Here is a 12,571-nt window from a genome sequence, read left to right as displayed (position 1 = left end):
GGTTGTATTGTTCTTGTAGTGTTCAAGAACTGCTGTGTTTGTAAGTGATTGGTACTGTTCTTAGTGGATTCCACCTTGGAGTAAGGTGAAACTGGATGTAGCTCTGTATGAGTGAACCAGTATAAAAACCTGCTTGTCTTTTCCTCTCATCCCTGCTGATGGAGATCAAGCTCAAGAGGACATGGAGGCCAATCAACAAGATCAAGAAGAGGTAGAGGCACAAATGGAGGACGCCCATGGAGGTCAAAGCCCACCTCAAAGGATTACAAGAAGCATGTTCAAAGGTTTTGGAGCTAGGGGACATTTATTTTCTCTTTTTGTAATTTCTTTAGTTGAAGGTGATTAGAAAGAAACATTAGAAACCTCTTTTGTTATAGCATCTTTTAGGCATTAGTTAGGAGCTTTAGGAGGGGGGGTGTATTAGTAGATAGGTGTAGGAGTAAAATAGGAGGTGCCAAAGTGAAGGAAGAGGTCACACCTTCCTCATGCATAGGTTTAGGCGCCGGTTTTGAAGAAGTTTAGGAGGGAATTTTGAATTCTCTTAGCTTTGTTTTTCAGCACCTTAGGCTATAAATAAAGGTGCTCTCCTTGTATTTTTCAGATTTGAATTTATGTAAAGAAACTATACTCAAAATTGGAGTGAGCATTGGAGAGCTTTTGAGCCTTCTTCTCTAGTCTTATCTTGAAGGATCATGGTTTCCTCAAGTGGCGGCTTGCACACTCATCTAGGAGCATCCATACTTCTAGTGGCGTGATCATCCAACCATTCTTCCATCTTCATGAGCATTGTCGCAGCTTGTTTCCTAGTTGTTTTGGTTCGGCAATTTCAGCTTGTTTTGTGTAGCTATGGTTCATTTGTGTTCTTGGCTGTTTTTCATCTTTTGTTCTTCAATTCCAGCAATTTTATTCGGTTCCTTACTGTTTTGTGTTGTTAATTAGTGTTTTTGCCTTTCCTCCATCTCTTTTGGTTCAATTTGACAATATGTGGAACATCCAATTGAGTTTGGGATTTGGTACTAGTTTTTGGTGAGTTCTTGTCTTAGAACAATGATCCAACTCTAAGAAAAGTGCCTAAATAATGTCCAGCTCAAGGTGATTCCTAAGAATGTCAAGAATCATTCTCCATATGGCTAGTGGAATCACATCACCTGCACTCGTTTCTGGTTTTGCTTAATTTTGTCAAGAACTAAATCTGTTCTTTTGAAATTGAATCTGTTAATTCTGGGTTTAATAAAAATTGTGCTTCCTGATTTGTTAAAGCTCTCTTATCACAAACAAGGCAGTTGTATATGATGTTTTAATTGATCTGTGAACAAATAGTCTATTCATTAAAACCTGAGAAAGATTCATTCTCTTTAAAACCTTGTGTTGAATGAATTTGATTGATTTCTTGGCATAGCTGTATTCTGCATACTCATAAAATCCAACTAATCTGATTCTGTTATAACCCTCTGTTGATTACAATTTTAATTTGAACAAATTCAAATTGTGCTAAGACTGCTCTGAAGAATCAATGATTCAATTGGTATTCAAATTGTGTGTTCTTGCGAAAATTTTATAAGCTCAATTCACCCCTCCCCTCTTGAACTTAGACACTAATAGACCCAACACAAATATCTCTAGGAAAAAGGATATGTGATATGAAAAAGAAAAATAAAAGCTTTGTGACATAATCATACAAAAAGATAACAGTTTGACTAATGAATGGGACTTTATGAAAGCAGATTAATCATTTCTAAGTCTTGGTTCCTGAACTAGCCAGACCTCGGACCTTGGCTGAAGAAGAGGTCAACATCAGATGTCGACATCAAACCTCGGTGGTCCGACAGTAATAATGGGCCACGTAAGCTAGGCCCCACAGATAGTATGAGTTAACACCCAAATACCAGAAAGACATCAATCACGAGAGGATCATGCATGGGGTGTGTATAGTACAATCAGGTACGGCACAAGCAAGTGTTCCCTAGAGGTGCTAAGGCCCATAAGGATTAGGGTTTCAAGGGAAAGACTGCATGCATGACACGTGAATAATTAGGGCACTCACATAACAGATGGCGCCGCAGTGCTGGTACATGAGTTGGTACCCTGGCGGCCTTACTGTTACAAAGATTGCACTCCAGAAGAGGCAAGTCTTGTTTCGTGGCTGCGCTAAGCTTGTGCGACGCGTCACATGATGCCTCACCAGTAAACCCTAATTCCACTTAAGGAAAGATTCTTGAGGGATAGGGAAGTTGACCTAATACAGCCTATATAAAGGGTGGTAAGAACCCTAGAAAAGGTACGTCGTTTCTAAGACTGAAACTGCTTTACATACTTACTGTTTCTTAGCCTAGTACTAACTTGATCGTTGGAGTGCAATCAAAAGGTAGGACCCCCCCTGTTTCAACGGAGCCACTCTCAGCTACCCAAAGAGATAGCGAAAACCACCAAGAGATAGGAGGAGCCACCATCTTCCTCTGAAGCAACAACGACTGAGTCAATTGACGAGAACATATACTACAAATGAAAGAAATGATACTACCAAAGCAGCAAGTGAGATAGACAATTCTACTCTCATGAAAATGGGTTTTCATAAGGAGGAACAACTGGGTTTTCAGAAGAAATGTTGCTCATAGAGTTTAGCATGGAGCCACCAATCATGGAGATGTTGAGGAAGAAAATGTTGGAGTGCCTATTGAAGATGAAACTTTGCAGGCTGAGAAGCATCATGCTATATGATGCATCATTCATCATCACATAGGATGGAATCACCAGCTCAACCATCTATGCAGCACATGGAGGAATCACCAGTCCATTCATTCATGAATGAAGATGTTGCTGCCACAAAGTACAATGCACTGGCTGCATACCAAGCACCTGAATATAGAGGTGAACCTTTATCAATGTTTGAAAGACAGGTTCTCGACAAGCTTGATACTCTCACAGATGATCAACACCTAGACTATCAACTTGAAGAAGTCCAGGAGCAGCTAGCTGAACTTTACTACAAGAACAAGTGATCCTTTTCAAATCTTTCACATTTATGTCTTGTTGAACAATATGCTTTTTAATTTACTGCATTGGTTGTGTTTTAATTTCTGGATTGTAATAGCACTTTATGGTGTTTTATTTTAAACTATCATGTATGGCTATAGTGTATTTCTTTTTTATTCTATGCTCTCATTCTGTTTGATAAATCCAAAGGGGGAGAAGAATAGCTTGATATAGGTTGTGTTAGTTGAAGAATAGCTCATGTAAGGTATCGATCTAGTTCAGGTATTAAACTGCAGGGAGGTATAACACTTCTCAAATCTGTTTTGTTTTGTTTGATCTTTAAAAAGTTTTTTTATGCATATTCTGGAATCTAGTGCAGTACAGGTATTGACCATGACTTTCCTTCAAAGCTATGCAAAGCAATGGGGATTTGTCTCCATCCAATAGGGGGAGATTGTTGAAGATGGATGAAGCTTCTTCTCTGCCAAGTCTTAGTGTGTGTTTGATGAAGAAAATAGCTAATTTGCTTTGAAGGTTGTAATGTGTAGTTAGGTGATCTTGTATATAGGTTAGAGTGAGTTTAAGGTTGCCTTTTGCTTCATGCTCTACCCTATATGCCTAATCAAGGTGGTAAGATCAAGAACAATAAGTGATTCAATGTTTTCCAAAAAGCTCTTTAAAGTTTTCTCAGAAATCAGGTTACTGCACAAAAATAAAAACAAAATTATTTGGGAAACAATAGGTTTATTTTTTATCTACTGAAAGGTTTTTTTCAAAATTTTGTTAGGGCACCAAAAGTTCGGTTCAGTCAGTTATTTCAGTTAAGATGAGCTGACAGTCCTTCAGAAAAACAATTTGTTTGTTTTGAGTTTAACCTGTTGTTTTTATAACAGGTTTTTAACTATTTTTTAAAAAGTTGTTAAAAAATGATTTCTATATAAAGAAAGGCACTTTTCACATGAAATGTTGTTGTGCAATCACGGTTTAAACAGAGATCAAGAGTTTTCAGTGTGAGGAAAAGGATTTGAATGAGTTTTTGCAAGGTTTTCAAAAAGATCTTCAAAAGTGCTTGTTCTTAGTGTGCCTTGATCTTGGTGAAGATGCTGGTGCGGTTCTGCTGCAATTTAGGTTACTGGTTTTTAGTTCTTGCATCTTCTTTCAGGTGTTATCCTTCCTTAATTCTTTCTTGTAAAAGGTGTTTGTGTAAGTCTTGATATGAATCCAAATAGGAATGACAATAAAATTGGGAATTTAGGGTTACGGAACAGAATAAATTCAAAACAGTAACAATAAAAACCTGGATAAAGGAAGGTGCCACAAACAAAGTTTGATAAGCCTAAGGATGATCGCCACAAGAATTGGTGGATTCTTGATAAGATCGCAAGATACAGGGAAAAACCCTAGCAGAGAAACACTCTCTAAAATTATCAAAATATTCGTCCCTCTAATCTGAGTTTCAACAGTGTATAACTTACAAAGGTCTTTTCTTGTTTGTAAGAAAATAAGACGATACTATAATCCTTATATTTCAAGAATGATCATTTGTCCCAGTGGTTATGTTGATACTCTGTACTTGGTCCTGAGTTCAAATCCTAACTTCAAATAAAATAATAATATTATTTTATTTTAATATTCCAATCTTGTTGTGCGTGGCCCTTGGGCTTGGATGTCCCATCATTCCCTCCCTCTTGAGAAAGACCCTGGAGGATGTCCGCATCATTCCCTCCCTCTTGAAAAAGACTTGAAGTTAAATCCAAAGCTTCATCACTTGCAATAAAAGGAGACAAATCAGATACATTAAAAGTGCTACTCATATTGTACTTACTTGAAAGATCAATCTTGTAGGCATTGTCATTAATCATTTCTAACACTTGAAAAGGTCCATCTCGTCTAGATTGGAGCTTGGATTTTCTTTGTCTAGTTAACATTGCTTTCCTCATGTGTACCCAGACCCCATCTCCAGGATCAAAGATTACTTTCTTTCTTCCTTTGTTAACTTCTTTAGAATAACCTTCACCTTTTTCTTCAACTTGTGCTTCAACCTTTTTATGTTGCTTTCTCACATAGTCAACCTTAGTCTGTGTATCTTTATGCTTTAAAAGAGAAATGTTAGGCATAGTTAACAAATATATTGGAGTTAAAGGATTTAATCCATACAAAATTTCAAATGGATCACAATTCGATGTGCTGTCAACAACCATATTGTAAGAAAACTCAACATGATGTAAACATAATTCTTGGATAGCCGTCACCTTTTCATAATCTATGTGAACTCCTTTGGCACTTCCCACAAAACACAAGAATGCAATTTGTTCAGTACAAAATGTGCATTTCTCAAAATTAGCATACAACTTTTATGTTCTAAGAACATTTAAAATAGCACACAAATGTTCCTCATGTAATTCCAAACTAGTGTTATAGATCAAGATGTCATCAAAATACACCACAAAAAATTTGCCCAAAAATTCTCTCAAAACATAGTTCATTAATCTCATAAAATTTCTTGAGGCATTTGTTAGCCCAAATAGCAACACACGCCAGTCATGTAATCCATATTTTGTTGTAAAGACAGTTTTCCATTCATTCCCATTCCTAATCCTAATTTGATGGCAACCACTTCTTCAGTAAATTTTTGAAAATATACAACCACCATACAATTCATCCATTAAATCATCTAACCTGGGAATAAGGTGTATATACTTGATGGTAATGTTATTGAGTGCTCTACAATCTGTGCACATCCTCCAATAACCATCATTTTTAGGCACCAATATTACTGGAACAACACATGGGCTCATGGCCTCTTGTACCCATCCTTTGTTCATCAATTCTTCAACTTGAGTTTGGATTTCCTGCAAAACAGAATCAACACTAGGAAGAAAATTAATTTGGTTAGAATGGTCAGCAACCAAAGTGTTGTTTTTGCAATAAGGTAAATAAAGAGGTTTGCTAGAAAGTAGCAACTTCTTCACTTCATTCACTTTCAGTAATCCACTCATTTTTCTCTCATGTGTTTCTCTCTTTTTAAGTGTTTCACTCTTGCTCTGTTTAGGTGTTTCACTCATCTCTCTTTTCTCTTGGACTCTCTTTTCTCTCAATTTGATTTGATCCTCACACACCTCTCTAGGAGATAAGGGTTTGAGAATGATCTTCTTATTATTCTGCAAGAAAGAGATTTTATTGGTGAAGCCATCATGAATAGCCTTGGTGTCAAACTGCCACGGCCTCCCTAACAAAATGTGAGTTGCCTCCATTGGAACCACATCACACAAGACATTGTCATTATATTGTCCTATGGATAGGTTCACCTCCACTTGTTTACTCACTGTCATCTCTCCATCTTCACTAAGCCATTGAAGCTTGTATGGCCTTGGGTGCGGTTTTGTCTCCAAATTCAATTTGGTAACTAGTCTTGAGCTAGCTACATTGGTGCAACTTCCTCCATCAACTATGAGTGAACATATTTTCCCTTGAATGGAACATTTAGTATGGAAAATATTTTCCCTTTGGGTTTGGTCCAAAGCTTGAATTTTGCTTCCCATAAGCCTTCGAATCATCAACAAATCACCCTCCAATGTATCCAACTCCACCTCTACCTCTTCCTTCTCTTATTCACTTGAAGGTTCACTGGCTATTTGTGTCTTTGATAAACTGATCATATTCTTTTTTGTTGGACATTATGAAGCATAATGTCCTCTTCCCAAGCATTTGAAACATTTTACCTCACTTGTTTTCCTTTTAGGTGGTGAGTTACTATATTTATGAGGTGACTTCCCACTTGAAGATGTGACTAAACTTGAGGGAACTCCTTTATCCTTCATCGCCTTATCCTTCCAATTGAAATTTTTATTTTTGTTAGAACTCCTCATGATTCCCTTCCTCTTGAGTTGTTGTTCTACTTGGTCAGCCTTGTGCAACAACTCTTTCATGTCAACATACTCTTGCAGCTCCACAACATCCCTAATATCACGATTCAATCCATTAAAAAATCTTGCCATGATTGCTTCATTTTCTTCATTCTTTCCAGCTCTAATCATGGTCACCTCCATCTCTTTAAAATATTCCTCCACACTCTTATTCCCTTGAGTCATTCTTTGAAGTTTGAGTTGCAAATCCCTATTGTAGCTTGTTGGAATATATCTCTTCCTCATAATCCTTTTCATTTCTGTCCAAGTGTTCACCATGGGTTCCTCATATCTAATTCTCTCCCTTTGGTATTTATTCCACCAAGTTAAGGCATAATTTGAAAATCCAGCTGCTGCCAACTTCATCTTTTGCTCCTCATTGTACTCATTGCAAGCAAACACATGCTCCACTTTAATTTCCCACTCCAAGTAAGCATCAGGATCACTTTTCCCATTGAATGTGGGAATATTTAATTTTATTCCATCAATTCTCAGAGTTCTTTGTTCTCCATCATTTTCTCTTCTCCTCCTCCTATCTCCCCTTTTATTTTCTGGATTTACTTGTTGTGCTTGCTCCATTTGATCCAACCTCTCATGGAGTCCATCACTTTATTGTTTCATTATCCTTTCCAAGTGTTGTGTTAAGGCTCGCATCTGTAGTTGAGACAGTCCACTATCTGACGGTTCCCCTGCCATGCTCAAGTAAACAGATTACAAATAACAATAAGTTTGGGCCTCACACCACTTTCTCATGTGTTTACACTCAACACTCGTGTTTCACACAATAAGGCTTTTTTTCTCTATTGATCACACTGCCTTTTACCACTCTTTCTCTACTTAAAGGTTCTTACAAGAATCAAACAATCAATAATCCAGAATCACTTTCAAAATCAATTAAAAATAATAGTAAAGAACAAAATAGTGAAGAACAATTTCACTATCAACAAACAAGCAAGACAATTAAAAAAACAACAAGCAAAAACAATATATAGAGAAAATAAAATATGTAGACAGGACACTTTTAGAACTTTTAACAAACACCAAGTATGCACTGAATAAGAACTATTTTTTTTCTGTTTTCCTCTTGTTTTTTTTTCTATTTTTGTAGCTCTTCTTCTTCCTTTTTTTTCTTTTCTTTTCTTTTTTTCTATTTCTTCTTTTTTTTTCTTTTTTTCTGTTTCTGCTTTTTTTTTAAAAAAAAATTTAAAAAAAAAAAAAAAAGTGAACAGTACCCTGTGAACAATAACGTGAACAGTACCATGAAGAGTAATGTGAACAGTAAGGAGGGAAAAAAAATACATAATGCACAATTATATTATGAATCAAACCTTTGCTCTGATACCAACTGATATGAATCCAAATAGGAATGACAATAAAATTGGGAATTTAGGGTTACGGAACAGAATAAATTCAAAACAGTAACAATAAAAACCTAGATAAAGGAAGGTGCCACGAACAAAGTTTGATAAGCCTAAGGATGATCGCCACAAGAATTGGTGGATTCTTGATAAGATCGCAAGATACAGGGAAAAACCCTAGCAGAGAAACACTCTCTAAAACTATCAAAATATTCATTCCTCTAATCTGAGTTTCAACAGTGTATAACTTACAAAGGTCTTTTCTTGTTTGTAAGAAAATAAGACGATACTACAATCCTTATATTTCAAGAATGATCATTTGTCCCAGTGGTTATGTTGATACTCTGTACTTAGCTCATTATGAGTGAACCAGTATAAAGTGTGCTTGCATTATTCTTCTCATCCTTGCACTCTTTTCTTATTAATTGGATAATTTGTCAAAGAAATAAATCTGTTCATTTAAAATTGAATCTGTTATTTTTGGGCTTGCTCAAACTGTTCTTCGTAATCTGGAAAATTCTTTTAATCATAAACAAAGCTTTCTGAATCTGTGTATTGACTGGTTTAAGGACAAACAATTTCTTCATAAAATCTTTGTTAAAGATTCACTTTCTTTAAAAGAATTAAATCAAAAGAACTTGTGCTTGATCTATTGGTGCAAATCTTGTTCTTATAGCTGCTGTGAAAGTAACTCAATTGTTCTGAGGATTTCTTAGTTTGATCTCAACACTAATCTGAACAAGTTTTGGTTTTGGTTAAAAGTGCATTGAAAAATAAATTTGTTCCTTTTAAAAACAATATGTTATTTTCTTCTGAAACACTGCAAATCAGTTTGTGTTTGCAAAAAATTTATAACTTCAATTCACCCCTCCCCTCTTGAACTTAGACACTAATAGACCCAAGATGTACATGCGTGTGCATGCATGTGCTAGTGTGTGCATGTATGTGTGTACATGTTCTTGTGTGTGTATGTTTATGTATGCAAGTGAATGCATCTATGTGCACAGGTGCAAGTGCGGATGTGTGTTTGTGCGTGTGCAGGTGCATGTGCGATTGCGAGCGCATATGGGGGCGCCTATGGGGAGTGTGAGGGTGTGTGCATGTTTGTGTGTGTGCGCGTGTGTGCATGTGGGAATGTGTGTTTTTTTCTTTCTTGATATTTTTTAGAATTCTAATATGCTCTTTAATTCTTGTTCTAAATTTTAATACATTAAAAAGAACATAATCAAATTCTAAAATTGATCTACTCTTAAATATTCTTTCAAAAAGATTTTTATAATTCAATTTACCGTTTAATAGCTTGAAACCTTCATGCATTGGTTTGATTCTTGACTTGTAGAATGGATTGGCAGAAGCAATGAGGAATGGAGGTCAAGGAGGAGTTGCAAAGAACTATTGGCTCCTTGGAGTGTCGTGAGGAGTGTGGAGAGTGATAGTTTAGGCCTAATCACTTGAAAAAAATGAGAGAGAGATAAATAAAAGGTGTCTACCCTAGAGAGAGGAGACAAGGAGAGTTTGCTTGCAATGTTGGCAGCATAAATCTAATATACTTGATCTAAAATTTCAAGAGGCAAGCATCTCTATTTATAAGTATAGGGTATACTCAAAATACAAAAGAAATGGTGGGAATTTTGAAATAGGCGCCTAAAACAAGTCACACGACAAGTGTGAAGACAAGTGATCAATGTGCTTAACCTAGGAGTGCAAGGTCTTATGTGACCAACCTAGGGTTTAAGAGGGGTCGTTATTTAAGGAAAAATACAAGCCAAAAATCTATACTAGTTTTTAACAAGAATTTAAATCTTATTCTAACTTATACCACTAAAACTACAATAAAAACATTAAATAGAAACTAATTTTAGAGACAAAAAATAATTAGTTACTATATTTGACTAAATTAAAGACCATTTTAGAGACTAAAAAAATTTTGGTTATTAAATTAGTTTCTATTATTGTTAAATAGTTTCTAAATTGGTATCTATTTAGCTACCAAGGTTTTTGCTACCAAATTTAGAATCTAAATAATTGGTAGTTAAAACCTTGGTAGCTAATTAGCTACCAATTTAGAAACTATTTAACAATAATAGAAACTAATTTAGAAATCAAAAATTATTTTAGTCTCTAAAATGGTCTCTAATTTAGTCACTATAGTAACTAATTAGTTTTTGTCTCTAAAATTGATTTCTATTTAATGATTTTCTTGTAGTGTAAGTTATGACTCCTTCAAACTTGTATAAGAGTATGTCTTTACTAGGGGTAGCTAAATTCCACTCTTCTTGTATTCTTCTGGCCATTATCCTAGTATTTAGTCTTTTATTGGGGACTCTGCCATCAACGTCCTTTGATTATAAACATTTGTGACTCCAAGGAAAGCATCAACACTCCATAAGGAGAAAGAATACCAAAGTACATTGCTTGATGTATCAATTAGCGAACAAAATAAGAAAAATAATAAAATGGAGAAAGAATACCAAAGTGCATTCCTTGATGTATTAATTATCCAACAAAAATAAGAAAAATGATAAAATTAGAGACACTTTATTTCACTCACTTTTTCCACCTACAAAGCAAAGCTGATTTACTGCTTAAATAAGCTAAGTTAAACTTTTGTTAAGCTTATTCATATGAAAACAACAAAAGTATAAAATATCTGCCAATAGAACTTCTTAAAGTGTGGTAATTTTAAACATAATTATAGATTAGACCATTATTTTATTCAAATAAATAAATTTTAAAACCCACTTTTGCTTTGAAAACAAATTTACTTAGTAAATAGATAAAATATTTAATCCATATGTATTATAAAATTATTGTCAAATATAAACCGATTCCAGGTGGTGTCATTATTGTAACACCCCATAATTTACATATAACTATTACAATAAAAGTTCTACCAGTTTCTATACAAACTTGGAGTTTTTCAAAACATTCCTAATACATAGTTAGGATTTATAGAAATACAAATATTTACATATCCACAACTCAAACTAAAACTATGAAACCTCTAAGGCTCTCCCGCACCTGTATGGTCATCTGCTCGTGTACATAGTACAGTCATCGCAGTTTAAACACAGCAATAAAAGCAAGGGTAAGCTTGTGAAAATAGAATTTTATAATATACACAATTAAATCAAAAGAGAAAACCAAATTACATGATCAATTTCTCAAATTATTCAATTTTCTTCAAATCTCAACAATAAACAATCACATAGATCTCACATGGATCTACACATCCAGAATATTCAACAAACAACGTCTTCCGGAAGACCCGTATTAAGTAAGTCCTACCAGAGACTAACACCTGATCCAAAGATTACCAGCGAATCCAACAGAAAGGATCAGGGTAAGTCTAATACAACCCAAGTCGTGCATCTCATATGTCACGGTGTGCATGAACTCCCCCATCAGCTTCTCACCACCTGATATCTTAGTCTATGTGACTTAGATCATCATTGAAGCTCGGAGGTCTTTGTTACCACATAGGCATCAATACTTAATACACAACAAACATCAGTCCATACATTATCCCAAATGTATGAATTCAATTCCATACCATTCTGTCATACAATATCATTCAAAAAGTGATCCACAATATTCAAAAGTCTATTTGACATAAAAAAGAAATAACACTTTAATACTAAATCATCAAAATATAATATTTTTACAAATTTAAATAATATACAAACAAACAACCCAATATATAAACACACAACATCCCTGTAAGAAAAATTGAATATTGGGACCACGTCCCTTTCGCATTCAGATCTTCTATCCTAGGGTGCTATTAAAAATTAAATTTAGCTTCCCTTACCTCAATTGCTTGCTTTCCAAGCAACTTTTAGAATTTTATTCCCCACCGTTTGGATAAGCTTCAAGATTTACGGGCCTAATGCAAATTATCCAAACAGAACAAAATTTCAGTATATAATAGAATAAGTTGAGATGATTAAACTTCTCAACTGACCCCACCAAGATTGATGACTAAATCCTAAGGAAAAACAGAGAACAAAGGATATTTAGAGTAAAAATGAACTTACTCTGTTTGAAAATCTGGGGTAGAAATGTTCCTTAACTCCTCTGCTACAGCGTGGTATGATCAGATTCTAAAATAGATGAAGTTTGGGAGAGAAAATTAGGAGAGAGGGAGAGAAGAGAATATGGAGAGAGAGAGAGAAAGAAGAAAAATCAAAGAAAAATGGTACTGTGGTGGGAAGAATGTTTTTGTTGGCTTTTAAAAAAAAAAAGGCACGCTGTTACAATTATAGGTTATAATTAAGACTTTATTAGTCTACCTTCTACAAAGAAACATGAATAATTAAATAATTATACAAAGAA

General features: G+C 34.9%; 1 protein-coding gene across 1 annotated transcript; it reads right to left on the bottom strand.

The window, feature by feature from the left end:
- Positions 1-4,589: 4,589 nt before the first annotated feature.
- LOC137815958 (uncharacterized) lies at positions 4,590-7,457 on the bottom strand. Its single transcript, XM_068619065.1, has 3 exons — positions 6,696-7,457; positions 5,653-6,575; positions 4,590-5,256 (listed from the first exon to the last, which is right to left on the bottom strand). Exons 1-3 carry the CDS (start codon positions 7,455-7,457, stop codon positions 4,590-4,592), a joined length of 2,352 nt encoding a protein of 783 aa, XP_068475166.1.
- Positions 7,458-12,571: the final 5,114 nt, after the last annotated feature.

The sequence above is a fragment of the Phaseolus vulgaris genome, chromosome 1 (assembly GCF_000499845.2).
Source record: "Phaseolus vulgaris cultivar G19833 chromosome 1, P. vulgaris v2.0, whole genome shotgun sequence".
NCBI lineage: Eukaryota > Viridiplantae > Streptophyta > Magnoliopsida > Fabales > Fabaceae > Phaseolus > Phaseolus vulgaris.
The sequence above is the reverse complement of the archived record's forward strand: the minus strand, read 5'-3'. Positions and strand labels throughout refer to the sequence as shown.